Source organism: Microtus ochrogaster, linkage group LG3, assembly GCF_000317375.1.
Source record: "Microtus ochrogaster isolate Prairie Vole_2 linkage group LG3, MicOch1.0, whole genome shotgun sequence".
NCBI lineage: Eukaryota > Metazoa > Chordata > Mammalia > Rodentia > Cricetidae > Microtus > Microtus ochrogaster.
Window position 1 is genome coordinate 5227070 of NC_022029.1, and position 26770 is coordinate 5253839.

Sequence of the window (26770 nt, forward strand, 5' to 3'; positions counted from 1 at the left end):
CTCCATGTCCTAGCTAGCATGAATTGTCACTAGTTTTATTGATTTCTGTCATTCTGGTGGTTATAAGACAATAGCACATATAAATAGTAGAAATCATTTTCAATTATTTATTTATTTTTATTTTGTGTGCTTTGGTATGCATGTATGTCTGTGTAAGGGTGTCAGATCTTGGAGCTACAGAGACTTAGGAGCTGCCATGTGAGTAACTGGGAATTGAACTCAGGTCTTCTAGGAGAACATTCAATTCTCCCAACCACTGAGGCATATCTCCAGCTCTACATAATAGAAATCTTTATCATCACCAATAATTCAACTTGCTGTGAAATTCACACTGTATCCCAAGAAATATACAAAAACCAGGAAATATGAGATTTTATCCTATAATTTATATCTATTATTTTCTCTTTTTCATTACAGAGTGGCTTCATATTAATTTTTCTTACTTTTGGGAAGTAGAAACATAACACTGATGTCAGTGCTCACTTTGTTCTTTATTTGCTAGTGAATCTCTTACGAATTATTGTATACACAAGGCCAGCTGGACCACCTGCCTCAGGAAATCATTCTTTCATCTCTTTTCCACGTAATTTCAGCCTTAAGGGACCTTGCTTTGCATTGGTTTTACAGATGTGAATCATATTCTCACACTTGTGTAGCCATCTCTTTATCAACTGGGCCATCTTCCCAGCCCTTACTTTATTCCTTAGTCATCCTGTAAGGACACTCAACAAATGTTTACATCCTATCATTACATCCTATCTTATCAACTGACTGTGGTTCAAATTCTTGGCTAGAATTCCAATGGCAAATTATTACTGCTAGTTGGTATACCTTTCAGGTGTATTAGTTGTTGTGACAGTTCTGGTTTCTAAATGTAAATCATCAGCAATGGGTTACTGACTTAAAGTAACAAAAATCATTTTCTTTTAATTTTTATAGATACATTTGCCTATATCAGTGAGAGTAATATTCACCCAGAAAGTAAGCGAAGGGACATATCCATTCCATATGCCTTCTAGAGTCTCAAGGATGCCCCGTGTCGACCACACTCTTCTCTCTCCATCTTCATGCTGTACGTGCATACTCGCTTGTTTTGTTTCATTTCACCTCTATAGTAGAAAGATCTTACCAAGATCCTTTAGGACTAACTCAAACAGCTCATGCTCATTACAGCTTCTAAAAATAGTTCAAGTTATTTTTATCTGCTAACACACATCTTTTTAAATGCAGTTATCATATGCAAATTCCAGGTGTTTTGCCTGGTGAAGTGGGGTGTGTGCATGTGAGTGTGTGTGCACATGCTCATGCATTTGCCATAAATAATACCATTCTGCTCCATTCTTTAAAGCCAGATTTCCCTATTTTTTCTAACAGTTCAGATTTCTTTTCTCACCCCATGTCTTATCCAATCAAAATTTCAACTTCGTAAGAAAGACAGACTTCCTAAGGAAATAAATGACAGTCAAGATCAGCTATGCTGAATAACATCTACATAATTGTTTCTATCACTAAACTTATTGCTCATCTTTCTGTTAAATAAAAATAATACATTGGTGCTTCGTCCCTTCCTCTCTCCATCCCTAATCCATGTTCCATTGGCTATTTAGATTTCCTACCCCTGTGTGCCTACTCACCATCAATGGGTAAATTACATAAGGTCAATATTGAACATACAACCCAATACATCAAGCCTTACAGAAATGTGTCCTTTAACCACAAAATATATGTTTTAAAACTTGATTTCTGGTCATATTAAGAGTCTCATGAACCTTTTGCAGTCTCTGAAATAAAAAATAATGTATTCTTCCCCTCATCCTCAAAACCTAGCAGATAATATATGCATATACATAAACAAGGTTACATGCGAATACAGTACAATTTGTAGAAGAGAGAAAAAAAGCCTACATATTAGGAAGAGAGTACTGAAATCAGGCAACAAACATGAGTTATGAAAAAATATAAAGCTGATTACTTTTCTAGTTCTAACACTGTCATGAATTTTCATATTTGGTTATGGACAAGTGAATAAAATATATTTAATAGTAAAAGTATAAAATTTAATATGAACCCCTACAGTTTCAGTTTTGTTGGCTACTCTACATTTATAGAAGTTTGTTTAGTTGCTTAATCCCTGGATCTAGCTAATTATTTTGGTGTATAATTTTTGTACTTAAAACTTTTCTTTAAATACGTTTTCAATAAAGAAAAACAAATAATATCACAATAATAACATAAACCACTATGATATGTGAAAGTTTAGTTATACATAATCCATATTCTCTCATTTTCTGTTCTCTGATATGCACTGCATTTAAAAATTCTTATTTAGAAAAGACAGGGCCGGGCGATGGTGGCGCACGCCTTTAATCCCAGCACTTGGGAGGCAGAGGCAGGCGGATCTCTGTGAGTTCGAGACCAGCCTGGTCTACAGAGCTAGTTCCAGGACAGGCTCCAAAGCCACAGAGAAACCCTGTCTCGAAAAACCAAAAAAAAAAAAAAATAGAAGAGACAAAGATGTTGTATATATAAACATATGACAACATGCATAAATGTTGAGGAAATAAAACTAGTAGCAGGGGCAGAAATATACTTATAGGACATCTATTTTTGTTCCAAACTACAAAAAAGTACAAATTAGGTAAAATTTAGTGCAGTAAAACTAAAAAAAAGTTTAAAATAATAGACAGTGGTTTACAATGGAAAATGTCTGTTCCCTTTGTCTTACACATTTGGCTCCCATTGATCTTTGTAATTATAAATAATTTATTTGATTTTTTATGATTTTAATGATGTTACTATCAGTAAATACACATTGTATGCATACTAATATATGTATGCGTACATGCATGCATGAATGTAAGTGTATATGTATGCATGTAAATACATACATATATATTCAAGGATTTTGAACTCTCTGTTTTCTTTGATTTCTGCAGTCATGCACCTAATAAGTTTGCTTGTGTAGTTAGGTTGTGATAACAAGTTTATGGTCTTGAGAAGACTTTACCTAATCTTAATGGAAGGGAGTTAGAGCTCCAGCTGACAAAGTTTTAAGGCTTCCAAATGAGCTTTCACTTCTATCACATGACTACCCTCCCCTCAATTAACAATGCTAGTGCCTTTTGTTTTTTATGATAAACAACATGAAATTGTGTGTCAGAAAATGAAATTAGCACTTCACCAGATAATTTTAAGTTGATGCCAAGGCAACTTAAGGGTTTATGATCTGGAAAAATGGCAAGTCAGTTATTCAATACTAAAATTTAATTACCTGATGTCAAAAATCTTTAATTTTGGTTAATGAAATGACTTTATGTATACTGGAGTCCATATTTTAAATAAGCTTTAACTGACATTTAAAATCCAACGGCATGCTGTTTACATTTTTGTTTTTTTTTTCAGCAAGACCGGAATAAATTTTAACTATTTTAAAAAAGTGATGTAAAATATACTGGTGTATAACCAACCCTAAAGCCCCAAAATTATGTTGTAAAGAGGGGGATATTTTATAATGTTCTTAAGGGAAAGAGTGGGACATTAAGTTTGATTCTGCCTTTCATGTATTTACTTATTTTAGATATTTTTAAAATGTCATTTTTAAAGTAAGAAATAGAAAACATGCCATCTAGACTTAAATTATTGAGATTCTTGAAATAATGCATGGCATGCTCCAAGAATAGTCATCCAAATTTAAATGTCAAATCACCGTCTTGTTCATTTAGTTCAATAGTAGGTAAATTGTTCACCTACTGAAAAGAATTGGAGAACATCTGCAGAATAGTATGGTTGCTCAATACTTGAGATCATTTATGTCCATGCTATTTTTCTCACAATATTATACTTTTACCAGCGGGATCATTTAACTACAGTGTATGTGGATATTGAAAAATCTGATGAAAGTTATGAACTATTTCTTTGATTTACTGTTGGTATTTAAACCTTATCCTTACCTTCACTAACACATATATAAAACTTACCTGTATAACATGATACAAATCAGAAAAAAAATAAAGACCTGCCAAGAAATTAGTCATTGCTGTTGTTTAGGTTTTTACTGAATCAAGAAAATGGAGGATACTCAAAGCAATTTTTTGTTGTTTCTTTTTGTTTGTTGAGACAGGATTATTCTGTGTTGCTCTGATTGTCTTGGAACTCTCTTTGTTGACCAGACTATGATCATATTTATTCATGTTCCTGCCTCAGCCTCCCAAGTCCTGGATTACCAGTATCCCTGTGACTGATGCAAATCATACGTTTTGTTTTCGGAGTGTCATTTATTTTTATGCATATAATTAAATTATATGTCCATGCTAAATTTTCTTTATCTATTTGTCTGTTATCTAACACCGTGGCTTATTCTATCTGTTGTGTACTTTTTATAGTGCGGCATGGCTATGGGTTTATAGAATCTCTGTCATATGTTCAGGATTTTGTATTATTTAATTTATGTTTTCAATGTTCTAAGAATTTCAAACATAACTGAGTATTTATATCACTTGCACTTCTCTCTAATTCCTCCTATCTCCTGGCACTCTTTCTGAACCCCATGATTCCTTCTTTAATTATTAAATAAATATACTTCATGCTATACATTATATGTAATATATTATACATATACTAACATACTGAGTACATTTAATATTGTTTCTAAGTGTATATGTTTAATGGTGAACTCATGAGATTAAATAGCCTATCAGGGGGCTCATCCCTGGAGAAAATGATTCTGCCTCTCTCAACAGCCACTAGCTACCTGTAGCCTTATAAAATTTATATCAGCTACCATGACAACTTTATTGGTGTTCTCATTGCACAAGTTTTGTTTAAGCAAACATATTGTTGAGGTTTCAGTAGTACAGTGTTCTTATCATGTTTTGAAGGACACTATATCATGTCATGTGCCATGTTACTCTGGCTCCTCTCAACTTTCTTCACCTGCTTGCCCAAATTTCTCTGAGTTTTAGTTGTAAATGTGTTGTGGATAAACAGATTGGAATAGTGTAACCCACTGTCACTTCTCAGTCTTTTGACCATTTGTGGATCCCTGTCATGGTCCTCATTGGTTGTAAAAAGAAACTACTTTAGTGAGGGGTGAGAGTTACACTTACCTATATGTATAAGGATAGCTATTCAGAAAACAGTTAGAGATTATATTGGTTAGAAAATGGGGATTGCAGCTTTGCTTTAAGGTCATTGACCTCTTCATCCATAGGTATCTTGGAAGGATATCAGTATGAGGCATGAATTTCTTTTTATTGATCACACCTTTGAAACAATTAGAGAAACATTATTTATAGACATGATGACCGGTGTCAAATAAATTATATGCTAAAGTCATATTAATTTTACTTCTTTAAATTTCACTTGCTTGTAGCATAAATGGTCGATAAAATGATAACAACCATCCATTAACCATTGAATTATTTGACTACAGTTTTTGTTTCTTTTATAATTTGATGTAGTATCATTTTGCTGCTTTCTGTTATTGATTAAGCATTAATTTAAGACAATACACCATTTGTCAAATCATCATTTCCTATGTATCCTTTTTTAAAATTAATGAATTATCCAAACTACTAAAACGATCTTCAGTTACTTCATCATCTACGCTATGTGAATGAATGTATGAAAAATCGCAAACTTTTTATTTAATTTTCTTTGTCAGTTATCAAATCATATTGTCACTTTGCTGCAAAATTTTTCAATAGATTTGAGTCAGGCTTAGGCTATCTAACTTTACCTCATTCTCTCTTAGGTCAGTATTCATAACACTGATTCTGAGGTAATAAAACTTATGTCAGATTCAAAACTCTCTGACTTTTGTTATAGCTAATGCTTGCGATTCTAGACACATCCTGATTGACACATTTGCATCATTTATTTCTGCATTTAAAGGTTTCTTCCCTCCATCATTTTATTTCCTAGTATTCTAAGATATTACACTCTTAGGGGTTTCTCTAATGCTTCTAAATTATTTTTTATTTGTTTTATTTTACTTAAAACATAAATGGTCATATGTTAGCCTTGGTATTATAGAATATAAAATACATAGGGACTGTGTAAGTCCATTCTGTTCTATTCCTTCCTCCTGCTACCTTCTTTCCTGCCTAAAGAGCATATGATTCTCTGTCCTGCCATCTTTTCTATTTCACTCTGACAGATAGTTCGTCATTCTGAGTGATTCTCAACACCGCATACACATCCTTTTATGTTCTCAGCCTACGTATTCTCCTGGAACTCTGTTCTCCCAGACCACTTTCCTGAGATCTCTGCTTAGATACCTAAAGAACAGTCCATACTCAATGTGGTTCCTCAGAGTCTGACATTATTTTGCACCGCAGTTGATCAAAATTTCATCTTTCCAGTTAGTTGCTCAGATAGAGACCATTAGAGATACTTCATTCACCACTGAGTTGCCCTAACCTGGTAACAAATCCCTTAGAATTTATTTTAAAATATAACCAAAATCAGCCTCTGTCATCACCTCTGCAGCTAATATCTCTCATACTCACCATTATCAATCATCTAGAAATAGAAAGAGCCTTACAATTAACTTTGTTTACTTTCTTCTGTATGCAACACACACAACAACTCTTTTAAAAATACATTACAATCTATACTACTTGGTTTTTTTTTCAAACACTAGGGTGTTATCTTTCTCAGGACCCTCTTTTGATATAATCAGGACTAATTCCTTCACCTTTCAATTTGTGCCTCAGATGTCACTTTAAGGGACCTATCTTTAGCTTCTATGTTAAATTAGAAACATATATCCCCTTGGTACCACTTTCTACTGTTCTATTGTGACCTATAACACCACTTTTGGGCAATTATGTAACTTCATTTCCATTTCAAACAGCTGTCTCTTTCCACTCAGTCATAAACTCCACAAGGACAGCTCTTTTACAACTGTTTGCTTTTTATTACTCCGGGGATAATAAAGAGGAGGAGAGGTTTTTTGTTGTTCACTGCTGCAATCCACACATCTGGGGTATGACTGGACTTAAAGATGATGGACATATGTACGTATTCCCAGTTCTTAAAATGTGAAAGGCAACATGCTGTATAGACTACTTCATTTTCACTTTATCTTTCAAAGACTTATTGACTTGGGTCAATATAATCCATCGCTTTTTACCAAGCACTTGAAATATAATTTGGAACCTTGAGAAAATTATAGTTGTGCATTTTTCGTGTCATCTACAGTTCAATAGTGAGAAATTTCCATGACTACCATATCACACAGAACAAAAGAGTGATAGTATTACTTAACAGAAAATATTTATAATATTTGAAATAAAAAGAATGTGGTAATCATGGGGCAGAAGTTATTAATAAAGTAAAAATAATAGCTGCAGGACTTCACTGGATTCCTTCCCTATCTAAGGTACTGAAAAACTAGTCAAACAGGTATACATAAAGAAAAACAGACTACTGAAATTCTAGACAGGATGGTTTATCAAGATCAAGGATAAAGCTGGTATAATTACCACCATTTATAAATATTTGCTATCTTTATGTATTTATTGTGTATACTACAACTCCTCAAAATCTTATCTACCACATATTTCACATTTTCACATATTTAATGTTATTATTGAGTCAAGAAAGCTGCATGGATTATAGATTTCCTGTGGAAGTGCGTGCGTGTGTGTGTGTGTGTGTGTGTGTGTGTGTGTGTGTGATTGTGTGTGTGTAATATGTACATATTTCAGGAGATAAAAGAAATACAACAGTAATGTCTACTGCCAAATGGCCTGAGCAATATTAACGTATTTTGATATTTAACTGTATGTGTGTTTGTGTGCAACTCTTGCTACATTTCATTCAAGTATATGTACTTGATCTACATATAAAGTAGAATAATACAAACTGCTAGAAAATGAGTATACAATTTGAAATTGATATTTCAGAACAGTAAAGTCATATAATCTTACATTAGGTATTTTAGGATTTACCCCCTCCTCCTCCTCCTCCTCTTCCTCTTCCTCCTCTTCCTCCTCCTCCTCTTCCTCCTCCTTCTTCTCTCTCTCTTTTCTATCTGTATTTCTCTCTCTCTCTCTCTCTCTCTCTCTCTCTCTCTCTCTCTCTCTCTCTTTCCCTCCCTCAACCATCCAGCCTGTGATCAACTCTCTCTCTTTCACCTTCTAACAGAAATTAAGAGAAATATTGATACATAGAGAACTGGAATCATATTAATACCTCTAAGGATGTGGATTCTACAATTTTCCTGATGTCATTTTTAACAGCTGAGTAATATTACATTATGTTAATAAACCACATCCGTTCTTTGACTGAAAGTATCTAGGTTGTTTCCAGTTTCTGGCTATAATGAAGAAATCTACTATGAACATACATGAGCAAGTATCCTTATGATAGGATGGAGCATCCTTTGGGTGTATACCCAGGAGTGGTATACCTGGGTTTTGAGGAAGAGTGAGTCCCAAATTTCTGAGACTCCACCATATTGATTTTTAAAGTGGTTGTCAGAAGTGCAGGACTATTCCCCTTGGCCCATAGCTTCCCCACTATGAGCTGCCACTTGTGTTTTTTGTCTTAGTCATACTAACAGGTGTCAGAAGGAATCTGAAAGTAGTTTGATTTACATTTCCCTGATGTCTAACGATGTTGAACATTTTTAAGTGTTTCTCTGCCATTTGAGTTTACTTTGTTAAGAACCTCCTGTTTAGATCTGTACCCCATTTTTAATGGATCTGAGGATTATTAGAATTATTAGAAGCACTAAGAGAATCTGGTACAGAGATACAATTCACTGAGACTCATTGGGGCCTTCAGAAGATAGTGAGTCTGTAGGTTCTTTCCATATGTGTTATTGCTGAGTAGCCTCGTGTTCTTGTGAGACTTGTAACAGAGAAAGTTAGGTGGTGATGGACTCTTTGGTGACGGTATTATAAATGAGTGGACAGTATGACACTTGACATGTTTTAGAGCAGATTTTAATACTTTTAGGATTATAAATTGTACAGAATGTCTATAGTAAAAATAAATAATTTACTTCAGTTCCCTTTGGTTACCTGTTCCATCAGTCAGGATTCAGCTAAAAATAAAAATAAATTCTCTAACTATTATAACCCGAAACACTTAAATTGATTTGTTGGGGTGTTGAAATTGATGCATGTATAAATCCTAATTCAAATTAACTAGGGAAAAAATTTGAAAGCCTTAAGAAAAAAAAAGCAACTTGGAAATGAGGAAAAGCATTAAGCTGCAGATGTCAGTAAAGATGTTCATGAAGTATTAGTTGTTTTTGAAAGCTGAGCTGGACGGTGGAGTGTAGCGTCAGCATCTCTTGGGGCCAGAGTTACATTTTATGGACAGATTCTCCGGGAAAACAATTTAGATGGTTTCTATGTCTCTAAGTTTTTCAATTAACCTCAATGTGCTCAATGACTGCAACTCTCCCATAAGGAAAATAATGGTGTTTCAGTATTTACTAATTTATTTTTCTACAAGAAATGCATAATTCACCTGTTGTTGCCTAGCTAGTAGCTGACTCGTCATTAAACCAATTTTAAACAGTGGGTTTTGAGTACTCTTCTCCGTGCATATTCCACCTGTTGGTGCCTAGCTAGTAGTTAACTCATCATTAGCCACGGCTGCTGCTTTAGTCTTATTATCTGCTACTATGGGCTGAGTTGGTCCCTCTCAGAATGTAGGTGTTTATACTCTACTTAATTTGTCAATATGTGGAGAAATAACTGCCCTTTGAGACATGCTTAATTTAAGAGAATGGAGCACATGCTCTCTCTATTTATTCTCTTCTCTTTTATTTCTCTCCCTTCTCCCCACATCTTCTAATTCATCTTTATGATGATTCATCATGTCATGAAGGCAGCTACATGGAGCATTACCCTAATCCTAACCCTAAGCTCTTAAACGGCCCCACACTCTGTTCCACTCCTTCACTATGTTCTCTAAGTACTCACAAAAAGTCAGGTGCTGCATCCCATCTCAAGTATTGTGTGAGGAAGTGTACTCGATGCAAATGAAGCCTCCTTTGTGTTCAGAATGAAGTGGGTGAAAGATTAATATTGTTTAAGATTTCAAAATCATGGCATATTGTGAGAGTAAAGTGAATTCTTACTGCCCAAATGAGTGAACAAAGCCTTATAAGATTCAGAGATCAACAGGAACTCAACAGTGACAGGCAACTCATAGAAAAGGAGAGAGTCAATGTCGTAAGATTTTTAGTTTCCCCAAAAAGTTCACACCAATATATATACTGAGGGTCACTGGTAGAAAAAGATGTCAAGGCAGGACATTCCATGAGTCATGGAAGTAACAGTAACAGATACCCACTAAGGAGTTAACATGCACCTCCCCCTATTGGTACAGTCTCAAAATTTCATTAACTCATCTGAACTTACCTTAAACTCAGTTTAAGAGGAAGTAAATCAAGGGTTTTCACTGTTAAAACTAAGGGGGAAAAAAGAGAAGGGGAAAAAATGGAAAAACTATTTACAGAAAACAAAGTCACTTAAAAGATTTCTTAATCTCGTTGTACCTTTGATATCCTTGGGATTCATGTATTAAAGACTTTATAATCAACCAAAAACATAATGAGAGGTCTATTTTATTTAGAGGACATTAACTTCATAAATAAATGATTACATTGGTGAGTACATAATTCAACAGTTCATTAAGAGGTGGGGCCTTCTGAGAATTAGCTGGTCACTGTGAGGAATGGTCTGTTTTTAAGGGTGTATCATATCTCCATCCATTTATTCTTCTCCTTTTATTTTTAATTTGAGACAGGGTTTCCCTGTGTAGCTTTGAAGCCTCTCCTTCGAATAGCTCTGTAGACCAGGCTAGCCTCAAACTCACGGAAATTCTCCTGCCCATGCCTCCCAAATTCTGGGATTAAAGGTGTGTGCCACCCCCACAACCCGTAGCCATTTATTCTTAGTTTCCTTTCCTACCTGCCAAACGTTAAGATACCTTGCTTCAAAAAAATGCTTCCTGCTATGGCATTTTTTCTCCCCCATCTCACACATACAAGGCAGAAATAAGAGAGCCAAGTAACTATTAATTGAAATTGCTGAAATCAGAAATTGCAATGAAAATTTCCTCGTTTTGATTTTTCTTCAGGTAAATTTTTAAAGCAACAAGAAGTGATTACCAAAGACCACAATTGATTAATAGAAATAAGATGTCAGTCCCCTTTATTTAAACAACTCATGAGGTGTTTATAATGGTCATTTATGTGTTATTATCTAGATAACATTTCACTGCCAATCCTCGTTTCCAAAGCCATCCTTCATTGTTCCTCACGGTGAGCTCCTACCTCTAACCTTGCAAATATCTGAGGGATAGAATAGTAACGCATAATACTGGGAAATATAGTCTACATGTTTCCAGTCAATCCTTTCTTCCGATACCTATGATGTCAGCAAGTTATAAAAAATCGGTTACAAAACGCACATTCTCACTCAACTTCATCCATTATCCGATCTCAAAATCGCACTTGTAGGACAGCAAAGTTCAGATACGTTCAATTACCACCATTCTTTGTGTTCTTTTTTTCTCTCTTTTGTCTCCTTTCAGGGAAGTTACACAGTTAATCATTTGTTTCATTATTTGTTCGTTCTCTTAATTTTCCCTCTCTATTTCATATTTGAGCTCTTGAGGTCCAAGCTCTCATGACTCCAGAGATCATCAGTAGCTTAATGGTGGCGTGAGAAACACTTATTAGGAATCTCATAGGGTAGAGAAGATGTAAATACATATTTTTAAGAACAAGACAAAACGGTTCTGCCAGTTGTGGTTTGTTTATGAGCGCTCTGAGGAAGTCAAATCAGAAACAGTCTCCTAATCCAAATCAGTCTGATTGGGATGAGTCCAGCTGTAACTAATTAGTACAGGCTAGGTTTTTAATGAGGTCTAGTTTTGACTTCCAATTTCCCTACCTCTGATTTCCCTTATGATTCATGAAAACAGAGAGAAAATAACATATTGGGTACTTCCCTTTTTGCTGGGTGCCAGAAATACAGGAATGAAAAAAAAAATCATTTTGAAACGGTTCATGTTCAAGGATCCAACAATCCAGTGGTCTAGTCCAACTACACCTACATTTTCCCCACTGAATATATTTTCCTACCCTTAGTCACTCGCTGGGTACTCTTAAGAGGCTCTGTACTTGGTATGTTTATCTATTCCATATTTGGGTTTCCTGAAGTTTTTAATTCTCCTCTTAAGCATTTTTTTATTAACAAGTATTTGAGATTGGCAGGTATCATGAAACCCCTTTACATTTACCTGGATCAGACTTCTAATGCTAGCCCATTGGCATTTACAAAGACTAGTATTAGTTACTATGGCTGTGAAAACGCTACTAAAATGCCCATTCGTTTGTAAAAATAAAACTCTGCCAATGTTAATTATGATGTTAGACTCTTGTGCTATTTGTTGTCTTGTCTTTGACTCCACAGAGTGGTCAAAATTTAGACATATTGGGTGGGCCTCTCTCCTTTTTTGAATTATACAATGGCAGAAGTCCCAGAACAGAAAGCAGATCCATAGAAACCTTATAACAAAACACTAAGCTTCCATGAAAAAAGCTCTCAGTGCAGGTTACTGGCCCACATTGCATCAAGCCTGGCCAATCCTAAGCCAATCATTTGTAATTGGAAGACAATTATTGTGATTAATTGGACTAACCAAAATGCACTCTTGGAGCTAGGGAGATGTGCAATAATGGTCAATCTTCAAGCTGGTTTTACAAGTAAGTTTTGGCTTACATTTCATCCAAACCTGCAAGGAAGTTGACTTGTCCCTAGCTGAATAAGCCAATAATGCAAAATTATATCTTTGAATCTCCTTCAATTTCACCCTCTGAACTCTTCCTTTTCAACATTGATAGCTCCCAGATTTGTGCAAGGGAATTTATGCATGACTGTCGCACATGGACATTGCTCACGTTGCTAGTAGGGAATGTTCTTTGGAAACTCCAGAGGGAGGCCCTATAGTGGGAATTTAAGAAAGCTTTGTTGTTTCAAATGTTTGAAGACCCTGTTTCCTAGGCAATAACACTTGTGCAGCTCGTTCTAAGAGTATTGCCATGAGGAAGGTTTAAGATTTAGTTGATAGGATTAGAAGAATAAAAAATAAGCCCTTGAAAGCTGTGAGCATGTTTTTGTGCCAGCAGTTTCTGGGGCAAGCATTGTTTTTGTTTCTTAGAGAACACTTATATGTATAAATGGATGAGGTTATAAACCATCACCAACATACTACCAGCGTGATTAACTCTTCCTTTGTCCAGGCTTGCCCTAAATTCTTAGTGCCATTTTCTCTGGAATATAACAAGCCAGAGAGAGGCACTGAGGATTGGGGACTGAGTGATTACATGATGCTGTCATTTTCAGGGAACTCTATTAGTTTTTAAGTATAGTTTGATATTATTTTTAATGGAGAATAAATGTTAAATTTGAAATTTTTTCAGCCCTTGCCTGTCTTGACGTATCTACTTTATTATGAAATCTTAAAAAATAAGAATTTTCTGGACATGGTATGAGAATTCAAATTAAATCTGTAGGTTCTCTTCTTTGAACGGATTGTTTTTATAATCAGTGATGCAGCATCCAGAAAGCAATACATGACAGAGAGTTAGTTTTGAAAATGATTTTCTGGCACCTGGGGAGAAAACTTAGTAATGTATTTGTCTTACAATTATGAACACCTGAGCTTGACCCTCCAGAACCCACATTTAAAAAAAATAGTCAGGCTGATGTGCTGCACTGATAGCTGCAGCCTTGGGCAGGTAGAAGCCAGGCGATACTCACGCCAGCGTATCTAAGCTCACATGTGAATTTTCAAACTTACTGAATGTGGTCTTTTGAGCAGAACAATTGCCATCTTCCTCAGATCAGCTGTGTCTGCTTGCCGGAGGCCATCACAATCAGGCTGTTTGACTGTTGACATCCTTCATAGGAGGAAGGGATGTGGTGATCTCCTCTGAGATTGCAGTCATTCTTCCCTGCTGCCTGTCTGCAGTTCTGCACTGGTTGCAAAGTCCATAGCCTGGGGGGCAGTAATAGAAGGAGGTTTCATCTACTTAGTGCTACGAGATAATGCTCTTGTACACTGTAAAGATTTGTCATTTATATTGGTTTAATAACATGCTAACTGGCCAGTAGTCAGTCAGGACGTATAGGTGGGACGATCAGACTAAGAGAAGAGTCAAGGCTAAGAGTCAGTCTCTAGCCAGACGTAGAGTAATAAAAGTGAGAATGCCCCACTGATAAAAGGTGTCACGTCATGTGACTAAGCATAGACAAAAATTATGGGTTAATATAAGTTGCAAGAGCTTGTTCATAATAATCCTGAAGTAATACGTCAAAGCGTTTATAATTGATATAAGCTTCTGTGTGTTTCTTTGGGACTGAAGAGCTACAGGACCAGGCAGGACAGAAACTTCTGTCTACCACTTACCTATAGGGAAACCATCTTCCACTGATATTTTTTAGTGGGTATGGAGACACCCATGGTTCTGCCGCAATATGGTCACTCATACTCTCTTAATAAACTCAATAAACACATATAGATACCTTACTTCATTTCTCTGTCTTCCTCACCACTGTTAAAAGCAAATCTAACCCTTTGTTAAAATCCCTAGTACTTGAACTGGCTATTTGGAGTCCATTCCTCATGAAGGGATACCTTGGTCAGCCTAGATAGAGGGCAGAGGACCTTGGTCCTGCCTCGAGTGATATGACAGACATTGTTGACTCCTCATGGGGGTCCTCACCCTTTTTGAGGAGTGGATGGGGGATGGGCTGGGGAGAAGGTGGGGGGAGCAGGAGGAAAGGAGAGAGAGAGAGAACTAGGATTAGTATGTATAATAAGATTGTTTTAAAAATCAAAAATAAATAAATATTAAAAAGACTTTCTAAAAATGTATGCTGGTGAGATTCACCAATTTAATATAAACTAAAGATGCCTAGATAATGGAACTTCAATTTAAGAATTGCCTACACCAAATTTTATGGTGAGAATGTCTGTAGAAGCATTCTTGATTGATGATTGATGTGGGAGGGACTAGCTCACTATATGCATTACCTTCCCTGGGAAGATTGTTCTGGGTTGTAGTATAAGAAAGTTGTCTGAAGAGTCGTGGGGGAAGATACTACTAATTGAGTAAACAAGGTTTTTCTGATAAAGGACTATAGCTTATTAAGGAAAATAAACCCTTTCCTCTCAAGATTCAGTTGACCAGAATGTCCTATCACAGCAAAATACTATTTCCTTGAGTAATCTGTCCAGTATCTGAGCACATATGGAACCCACTGACTGTTTATTTAACCACCAAAATTGTGTAGGTATACCCGGAACTTAATACCCTTTAAACAAGTTGATATGTAAAGCCAAGGACATATCCTGTTCATTTGCTTCACTTGGGGGGGGGGGGAAGTTTCTCCACGTGGTCTTTTATATTCACAAGGCTTGCTGATTTTACTTCCCTGCTTTATAGACATACAAAGCTATGCCCTCAAATAATTACACGTCCTTTTACCGTCTAGTAGATACAGTAAGAGCAATAGTGTTTTGAAGTTTTTGATGGCAGCTGTTGGGCTGCTAGCAGGAATCATTCTTTCGAAAGAAAAATCCATTTACTTTGATTGCTATTATAGTTCAGAAAATATTGATCTACCCTTGCTTGCAAACTCTTTTAAACAGGTAGCTACAGAGATTTAGACAAAAATCTATATTTCACTTTGTTCTTTCACTCAAGGTACTTCAGAGGAAAATGTTTTAAAAATAGATGGGTTAAGTGAGGTTGCGGGTAAACAATGGCATTGGGTGACTCCTTATAAAAGGAGTGCTCCCTGATTCTTTCATGTGACTGGCTGCCCTTGGACTGTAAGCTCCTGAGAAAGCAGGGTCATGCCTCTTTAATTGACTCCATACCATGTTGATTTCAATCCAGATGAGGCTTGTGTGATTGTTGATATGTGTAGTTGATTCGGTGCATTCTTCTGGAATGCTTCTGCAGTACCTACTGTCTGCTCAGAAGACTCAAAGTCCCTACACTGTGTACGCCAGTCACCCCGTGTCTTCCCACCCACATCATCAGTTTTATCAGACCTTTCGAATAACTTCAGTGTGTGATCTGATCTTTTTCCAACCTTGCCACTTTATTTCATAACATCATTTCTTTTATAAAAGTGTGCCTTTATCTAAAATATCACAAATTATAACCATATAACGTCTAACATATAACCACACAGATCAATCAAATTTTAGTTCTTTCTAAATTATACTAATTTTCATTTTCTTACTTCCTCACTATTTAATTAATTATATTCTCTTACATATTTACATATTTTGTATGTGCCTTTATGTATACATATGCACGTGCAAGACTTGTATGCAAGAAAAAAAGCATCAATTCCTATTGGCTGTGTAGTACCAAGCACATTCTGTGGGTTCTGGGTCCAAACTCTGGTATACATGATGCTGCAGTGAAGTCCTCTTTTCTGCTGAGTCATCATTATGGAAAAGGTACTAAGACATTCTACGCCTGCTTTTTCTCTTTGACTCAAAATAATCAGTTCATCAGAGTGGCATCTACTGAGATATTAAATGAAACTAATCTCTGTCTATGGCAACAGCCCCAAGCACAATTGCTCACGCATGGTGGGGGTGGAGTAAATACAAAATTGAAATGAGTTAGTTACACATTAAAGGTGATAACTGTAGAGTTTACATACTGTCTACTAGAGCCATACACGCTATGGTTTTGTTTTTCTTTTCTTGAAATTTATTACCATCAGATCACACTAAATTGTTTTGTTCCTGAAATATGTGAAATAAATTTATGTGGTTGGTAAATTAAGGTTAGAGCATAACTTCTTAAATTTGGAGAGGTCACATAATGGTGCATTTCAGATCATTGTCAAGTTTCATGAAATATATCACTAATAATAATTCAGTTTTTATGACTGTAAGTTGTTTTATTTCACTGGGTTACAAAGAACAGATTCTCAGATATATATATATATATACATATATATATGTATATATATATACATATATATATGTATATATATATGTATATATATATAAAACAGTACTAGTCCTGTCTTCTTAGACTTCAACGTGTTCTTCTGAAAAATGACAGGCTGAGCTTAAAGTTGTTGATCAAAGTCTCGCAAGAAAAACCTCAGGAAATATCATCTTCAGAAGAAAGTCTGAATATCACTGAGTTGAAACCAAATACTGTGTAACTCAAATTCCAATCCTCTAAACATTTTAACGAGTAAAAGCTCCTCACAGATGTTCATGAACAGAGCTCAGAAGTTTTCTAAATTTGCCATTGCAACTCTAAACAGCAAAATGCAGATCATTTTAAGGGATAAATTAGCCTAAAAACAAGTATTAATTAATGATTTATTAAGTAATATAAGATAGATTAAAATAAAAATAAATTCCTTTTAAATTAGTTTACCCAATATATATACATTCATACATACATACACACACATATATATAGGCATATATATTCATTTATGAATTATCAGATGCCGTTTTGATACAGGTATTCAGCAGATAAAATTAAGATACATATGTATGAAATTGACATTCATTATTTTCCCTAAATGAAAATATTCAAATTATTCCTACATGGTCAATTAAATAAACAACATCTTATTGCTATTTGTAGTCATATTATCAAGCACATTGCTATTGTCGTCGTAAAAGAGAGGCGAATTCTGCCAAACATAGAGGCTTAATAACAGTACAGTGAAGTATACTTAAATGTGTATAAATCCTCTGATCACTTCAGGTCAAAAGAGTATCTGTTTTGCACTGCTGGCTGTGTTCTATACCACCTCTATGAAAATTTCAAGTCTGGTCTCAGACTAAATCTGCCACCTTCATACTATTTTACTGAGCTTTTGTACCGACTCTGAAGGATTTTAAAATGCTGATGTTTTCATCATAATTGTAAAACATTTTGTGCTTTTGTTATTGCACACATATTCCTTGCTACTTTTCCCCAGGCAGTTATGGATTTCCTTCTCTTTATCTCTTCAGATGTTGACTGTAGTCTCATTTGTCTGAGATGCCATAAAGGGGACCCAGTTTAACTCACAAGGTCTTTTCTAGCTGCATGCTTCTCTATTTCTAAAGTTTGCAAGCCAGTTGCTGAGGTAATGAGATTCCCAGGAGACTTTTTAATGCTAAGAATCAGCAGAACTGCAACTTTTACAGATCACTTTCTTTTAACCTACATGGCTTCTCTGTGAAATATTTGAATTACTGTGTGAACTCTTGTCAAGTTAGAGTTGGATCAATGTGTGGTTCTATGTCACTCTAAGGCCAGATGTTACTCTTCGGTAGGAAATCTGATGGAATTTAAAATTAGAGTACATTACTTTAGGCATCTGGGATCAAAGTTAAGTTGGTGACTAAAAATAAAAAATGTATTGGAAAGACCCACTTCCACAAATTTTAGCGTCTGCCCTTTAAACCTATATTTCTATTTTTGCTCCTACTATGCTACATTCAGAGTGCTCTGCTTATGTTATAATATAATTTAATTATATTATTTCCTCTGACCTCTCATCCTCCCTTATTTCATCTATCTCATTCTGCTTATTTCTCTGTCTTCAAAATGTTGGAGAAAAGGAAGGAAAAATAGGTGTACTCTGTGATTATTGCCTCTTTTTATGGGGATTGGATACTTGCTTTGTTCCCTCCCAATTTAGTAGTAAAGGACTTAGAGATACTTCTGTGACTCCTAGTGGAGCCACCGTTTGTTTTGGAAATCCCAGTCTTGTTTGACACTCTGAGAGATGAGGCTAATATGAAATAATAAAATATAGAAGCTTTGGGAGAGTAACTTCCTGTGTTAAACTGATTTTTCTCTGGTAAAACATTCATTGGTAATACATATCCTGAATGAAACGAGTAGTATGCTGATATGAAGTGTGACGGCTCTGTAAACTTGACATACATGGGGACGGGAACCTCATATGGAAAACCGCCTCCATCATACTGTCCTATGGACATGTCTATGAGGTTTTGTGTTTTGTTTTGTTTTTGGTCATGTTGACACAAACTAGATTCACTTGGGAAGGAAGAACTTCAATGGTTACCTCCATCAAATTGGCATATGAGTATATCACAGGACATTTTCTTAATTAGTGAGCTGTGTAGGAATGCACAGCCCACTGTTAATCATGCCTCTCCTGGACAGCTGGCCCTGGGTTGTATAAGAAAGTGTTCTGAACTAGCCATGGAGAGCAAGGCAGTAAGTGTCATTCTTTGATGGTTCTTCCTCTGTTCCTGTCTCCATGATCCTTTCTTGAACTCCAGACCTGACTTCCCTTGATGATGAGCTGTATCCTGAAAAATATAATACACTTATTTTAATCCTCATATTCCTTTTGTTCCTGGTCTATATTTCTGTAACATAAAGCAAATTAGAGTAGCTTCCCACATTGATATAATAGTGATGTGAGGGTTGAAAGATGAAGTAAGCCCTATCATCCTCAAGTTGATTTAGTTATTGTTTTATCACAGCAACTGAAGGGAAACTAGTAAACTAGTTAAGCATGTTCGGAGCTTAGGGAATCTCACGAAGTGTTGTACTTATCCCATCTGATGGTCAGAGTACAACTATATAGAGATGGCTGTTTAATATGACCCTGGCTTTTATAAAGGACATGACCATACCTAGAGAACAGACAGAGAACGGGAATCAGAAATACCACATGGTACTCTCTTTTAGACCTCCATACCTAAGTCATGATAAGTTCCACATCTCTCTCCCAAGAAAGTTCTATAGCACAATGTGCTTGCAATAATGTGTCCTTGTAAATTAGTCTTCGTCATCACCATAGAGGAAGAAAAAAATCATAGGAGAAAAAAATGAACTAAAAGAAGTATTTAACACACATATTCTTCAACCACAAAGCTACTGGAAGGCTTAGATTAATCAAAAGACATAACTGGAATATGATCATTATATGATTTCTATATATGTCCTGTATAACTTTGCAACTATGCCATTTCATGAGTGATAATTGAATAATAACCTCATGTCCTTTTATATGTTAACCCTTTATTTAAAGACAATCAAATATTATAAAATGTTATTTTATAAATGAATACACAGCGCCTAATAACTTACTTTTTGAAACATCCATATAGGCAATTGAATTTTAAAGATGAAAACATTGTATGCATTTCATGAAAGGAGACAGATGTCTAAATTAAAAAGATAAATATATACTTATGTGAATATACATTTATATGCACAAATATGTGCACACGCTATATATATCATAACAGATAGATAGATAGATGATAGATCAAGGCTTATAGGATCTGAAGCACATTTGCTATTAAAACTTGGACTGTTTTTACACATGAGGCATTGTTATAGCTTTCAAATATATATAGTTCTCCAGGATTTCAGTGTGTGGTACTATAGTTTCTATATAGTTTGAATATGGATTTGTTTCTCAAGGGATTCATATACAAAAATCTTGGTTCCTAATATGGTAATATGGGAAATATTGGAAATGGGGCTTAGTGAGAGTTGAGTATGTCATTGAGAGCTTATCATCAGTAGTCCAATTGACCATTCCCATGGAACTTTGAGTTAATTCTAAAAATATTTTCAGATGAAGAATGAACTACATTTCTCAAATAAACCATCTCCATGAAAAGGTATAAGAGTGGTAAAGTTTTGCACATCTTTCTCACCATCCGTCACCACAAGCATTTCTTTACACTTGTTTTCTGGTCAGCCTTTCTCATCATAGCATTATGTTGTGTGCTTATCAATGGGGATGGTGACTTCCAGAGAGAAAGAATCATTGTTCACTAATGTATCGTCAACCTTTTGGATACTACTTGTCATGATGAAATTTCCAAAGAGCAATAGAATAATCTTTTAAATTACATGAAGTAAGCTTATCCTGACCTTAAGAAAATATACTAACATATATATTCATTTTTGAACATTGCTAACTTTGTTTTAGAATTTATAAATATAACCATACAAAAATAACTAAGGTCATTATTAAATTTGACTGCAATGAAATAAAAATTGAATTGAATGTGTGTCATTGATTCATCCAATGTTATTCTGACATAAATACACCACATGAAATTTTTAGACGAGGAGAAGTAGAAGCCCAAACATTGCTTGCTATTGCCATTGTTCTTTGTGACTGTCCCAAACGTGATGGTATGACACCATTGTAGAAGACATCGCACAATTGCATCTTAGAACACGGCAAAATCAAACTTGTAGAGAACTGTAGGTTTCATACAAAATTTCATCTAGAAATTGCTATGCATGCTACCTGATGAGAAAAGTAAACATTGATTAGACCTAGCTAGCAACCTTCCAAGCTACATTAGTACAGTAGTATCATGGGAGAAAGCTACCTCTTTTGGTTGGGATGTAAGTGCCACTGAACAAAATGAAATGCAAACTGGCAGTTATTGGGTGACTACTTCATGGCTAGAGAGGCCAGAGCCCTTGTATGAAACAATTACTGTTATATTACTAAGCAGACAGCGTATTATTTTGTTTCTTAATGACAAAATGTTTTACCCATAGAACGGTGCATCTGCCAAACCTAATCTGAGATATTTGTAGTAAATCCTGATTAACACAGTAACTGGCCAAGGTGTGGAGAATAAGGAACTGAAAGATGCTCATACATAGCAGGAACATATATGCAAGATGTTCCCAAAGATCAAGGATCATTTTGCAAAAGTAAAAACAAGTGTGGAAGTCAGAGATTTTGGATGTCTTCAAGAAAATACTATCTTCTGAATAAAGCAGACCACATATGAACTTTCAGTGGCTTGGACAGCACGTATAAAACCTTCACACATGCAGCCAGATCTAATTCTAGCATAATGTGTCTTAGGCCGAGAATTCCGTATGTAGCAATTGTTAGCTACAGAGAGATGGCGAGAAAGTTTTCTCGAAGAATGTAGCCACTGGTAAGTCAACCACTCCCTAGTAGAAAAGCACAAACATTCAAATACATGTTTGGGCACTAAAAAATGGTCTTAAGGGATTCAAAAAAAGTTGGGTGTGGGGAATGGGGACACAAAATGGGAAGAGTTGTGTGATGGCGTGAATTTAATCAAAACGATTATACGGTACTCTCAAAGAGTGACAACAAGAAATAAAAGTTCCACAAATAAGAAAATATACCAAGAGAAAAAGTATTAAAGACCAAAATTATATGTAAAAAATTCAGAATAGGCCGGGCGGTGGTGGGGCACACCTTTAATCCCAGCACTTGGGAGGCAGAGGCAGGCGGATCTCTGTGAGTTCAAGACCAGCATGGTCTATAAGATCTAGTTCTGGGACAGGAACCAAAAAGTTACGGAGAAACCCTGTCTTGAAAATTAAAAAAAAAAAAATTCAGAATAGAAACAGAAAGTATTTAGAAATGAACGATAAACTTTTTATTCAAAATAGTATGGAGAAGAAAATTGAGAGACAATTTATTTTATTTTTAAGAAACTACAAAAGCTAGAAATGTTTCTAAATGAATAGTAAGACTCAACAATATTAGCTCAAGAAAGTACAAACATAAATGATCTAAAATAAACATAGGTGGAATTGTAAATAAAAGATAACTATACTTAACTAAAACAATAGAATTGTTTCAAAACTATCAAAGCTTGTTAAGTGAATCCTTTGAGTAGGCTGATATAATCGCAAGATTTTATAACTGTGTGAAAAGATAACTAGTCTAGGAACTACAAATAAAAAATATTAAGATTTAGAACAATTTTCCTTTTTTTTTTTTTTTTTTTTTTTTAGTTTGTGGATGGTGCCATGTGGAGTTGAGGCTGACCTCAAACTTACTCTGTAGCCCCTGAAAACCATCAGCTAATCTTACTTGGCCTCTGCCTCCCAATTGCTGAGATGTATTGTCACACCCAGAAAGAAATAGAAAAAATGTTGACAGATATTTATAATCATGATATGTAAAAACCCAGCAAGAGTTCTGTTATACTACTAACTTGGTAGTATCATTTCTCTGACATAGATAAGCTGCTATTGTCAGCTTTAGAATTAAAATAAAATCAATTCCATATACAAACAACTTCTCATGTAATTAAATTAGTTCTTGATTGATATCTCAAAGCTGTAGTAGACTCAGTGTTTTCACAAATTTCTGATACGCAGAGATCCACTTTCTCCTGCTGCAAATAGAAGAGTTGTAAAATTACCAACTTCTTCCTTTGATATAAAACATGAATACCAACAAGAAGAAGAATAATACATGGTGATGACATTCGGATATAGGTCAAACAGTATGTAAAAGTCTCCTGTGGATTGTAGTGATTGGAGCAAGAATAAGCCCTTGTGGATTATGCTGAGGACTTAAGGTTTTCAAGAGCAACTCTAGATGAGTTTGGTTTAAAAGAAAGTTTTGAGTGATACGGCGTAATAAAACTCAAAGTATGGTATGGCACCAATGGATAACAAGACATTTTGTGGAAAATATTTTTATATATTCATAGGTGTGAATGTTACTACTGCTGCATATTTTATGTCCATAAAATCAGGGAGAAAAAGCAAAGGAAACATTTATAAACGGCTGGTAGATTTAAGAATAATAAGTAATGAATGAATGTGTGAATGATGCATGGCAGGAGATGATATAAATTATTAATTTAAAGTGTTTAAATTTTCTTTCTACTTTTTAAGAAAAGCATATATTATTTTATAGTTGTTAGTGTTTTATTGTATATATGTGAGTGCCACAAGTGTTCCTGGTGCCTGTAGAGGCTGGAGGAAGTCATCAAGTTCCCTGTTTCTGACATAGGGAAACTAAGCCAGTCTACTCCAAGTATAACAAATTATTTTAAAAAGATGTTCAGTGTGTTTAGTATAAAAATTTGATGTAATTATCTTAGTTAATTCTGATTTAATATTACTTTATGTATGTAGCTCTTGAAAGATATCAGAGAAGCCATTTGTTGTGCAGATATTTTATATAAATATACACATATATATTTTATAAGTGAGGATTCATATAAAAATGAGAATTAATTTTTAAAATTTAATGTTTGTTATGTTTAATGGCAACCTCTAGTGATTACAACCACCACAGTTATTTGCTGTTAGCAATCAGATCTTCACATTTGCAGTTTGGAATATCTTTGAATATGATTCAAACGCTTGCATTTCATTTTGAAATATTTCTTTTTTCCAACCTCATTTAAATTTTCTGATAAACATGGTTTCAAGTAATATATCTGAGAAAATTACAATGTAAATGAATTCTTGCTTTCAAGCAGATTATTCTTTTAGTTATTGCACAGTTAAGTCAACAAAAAAATTACCTAAAAGATCATTCTTGATGATAGGTTTTGATTAATTACAGAAAAGAAAAAGGAAGGTAATATATCTTCATTCTCTGATCATAATTTTCAGCATAATATACAAATAGTAAGAAAAATAGGGGTATTTGGAAGAAATATATGTAGGTATATTTGTGGGTGTATATGTTTAAGACACACAAAACATCTAAATGCTGTCATGGTCTTCTGTTAAAGTGCTTTTCCTCAGCTGCCCTAATTAGTTATAATATCTTCAGATGACTCCACCTGGCTAAATGAAAGCAATGCACCATTTGGCTCCCAAAGAAAACCATCAAGTCAATCCATAAGAGTGGCAGACCAGAAATGAAACTAAGATCTGAAAATGAACCCATCCTTCCACTCTGAAGTATCCTTGCATTGAAAGTGCACATTGAGCATGATTGTAGTGTAGGAATCATGTACCTATGATGCCTGAAACTTAAATTATTTCTTGTATTTTACAGAAATTGAGAAAGAAAGTTGTGGCGATCCTGGCACACCGTTATATGGAATTAGAGAAGGCGATGGTTTTTCTAATCGTGATGTTTTAAGGTTTGAATGCCAGTTTGGGTTTGAATTAATTGGAGAGAAATCCATTGTTTGTCAAGAGAATAACCAATGGTCTGCAAATATACCCATCTGTATCTGTGAGTACCAAATGCTTCACTTCTGGATGGCATATGTTACCAAGTCCTTGCATATAATTGCTTTTGTAATTAATTGCAAAGAGCTGGAACCAAGTAATTATTTTTGAGTGAGTAGTACTTTGCGATACTATTTTTAACATGGGTGCTTATGCCAATTTATAAATTCCATTACAGATTTAAATAAAGTTAACATAGTTTATTTGGTAATTGCAAATATATTTATTCCATGTGTTAGAACAAGTTGGCCATCTATACTATATATATATGAGACACACTTTTTATGGAAATTAGACATCATTGCTAATTTTAATTAGCCCATTTACTTTCATAGGATAATGCATGTTTATTTGTAATCAAAATTATTTAAAATATTCAAGGCTTCTATTCTATTTATAATTCCTTATTTTTTTCATGGAAGCATTCAAAATAAGGCATAGTTCACAGCAGAAAATCCATTAAAGTTTATTTTATATAAAATGCTAGGATTACAAAAACATAATTTTCAAAACACACTAAATTTTTTGCTTAATTAAAACAAACATGAGTATCATTTATTGAAACACTTTTATGTTCAAGTAATAGTCATCATTATATTATAAGAAAGTACTATTTTTTTAAAAAAACTCTTTACTTTTTTGCTAAAAAAAATGTGTTCATGCTTCATGAAGCTTAGAGTTATTTAAAATATTTTAATGAATGATCTTTTATTCCAAAATGTACCTCAGAAAGAAAATATTGGTTTTATAATGGAAAACCTATGTGATAAATCACACCAACAAAAAAGAAAAAGTGCAGTGCAAGAGAAAGAATCCCCGGCCTTGGCTGTGGTAGATAAGAGTTTGCTTTTGAGCCAAACCTCAGCCCCAAATGAAAAAGCTTTATAGTAAAAGAAACCACATAGCTTTTTTTTTTCTAATTTAGCTGTCATTTTGTTATAATCATTGTATAATTAAAGGTCTCAGGATTCAGTGGAGTACAAGAGAAGAGAGTACAGTAGTCTATGTGCTCTGGATATGGAAATGGCAAGGAATTGGAACAAATTAAGATATCAAGAGATAGGGTTGAAAGAATGGATGGTCCAGAGGATAGGGAGGAGTTCAGTGAGGTTCTCTCCTAAGGACAGGGCTTGGCTGTTACATTCTTGAATTCACAGAAACTGTGGTTACAAACTAAACCTGTCCAAGATCAATCCAGCTCACATACTAGCATGAACAATCCAGAAACTCACAAGGTCACACTCCTAACTGAGGAACTATAAGCAGTTGCTTCTTGTGGTAGGCCACTTGTTTGTTCCCAGCTGCTCAGCCCCAAAATAATCACACAAAAAAGCATATTATTTGCAATACTGTTTCACCAATAGCTTAAACGTATCTGCCCAAAGTCCCCATTTTGGAATGTTAAAGTAGCAGCAATAACAGAAAGGATTTTTCCAGCCTGGTAGTGAGTTCTAGATTGATGTGGGATTCCCATCTGTATGCTGTGAATATCATTGGTTAATAAAGAAACTGGTTTGGCCTGATAGAATGAGGAAAACTAAACTGAATGCTGGGAGAAAAGAGGCGGTGTCAAGAAAAGCCATGTAGCCCCACCGGAGACAGATGCTGGAACTTTACCCTGTAGACCACCGCCATGTGGCAATATACAAATTAATGGAGATGGGTTAACTTTATATGTAAAAGCTAGCCAATAAGAATCTAGAGTTAATAGGCCAAGCAGTGATTTAATTAATATAATTTCTGTGTGATTATTTT

General features: G+C 34.9%; 1 protein-coding gene across 2 annotated transcripts in view; it reads left to right on the forward strand.

Annotated features, from left to right (window-relative positions):
- Nucleotides 1–26770, forward strand: part of Csmd3 (CUB and Sushi multiple domains 3) — a 952990-nt gene that overhangs the window by 567668 nt on the left and 358552 nt on the right. For both annotated transcript variants that reach the window (XM_026785886.1, XM_026785885.1), the window contains one exon: nt 24837–25019. In XM_026785886.1, coding sequence (XP_026641687.1) covers nt 24837–25019 — 183 coding nt within the window. The remainder of the gene's footprint in view (nt 1–24836; nt 25020–26770) is intronic.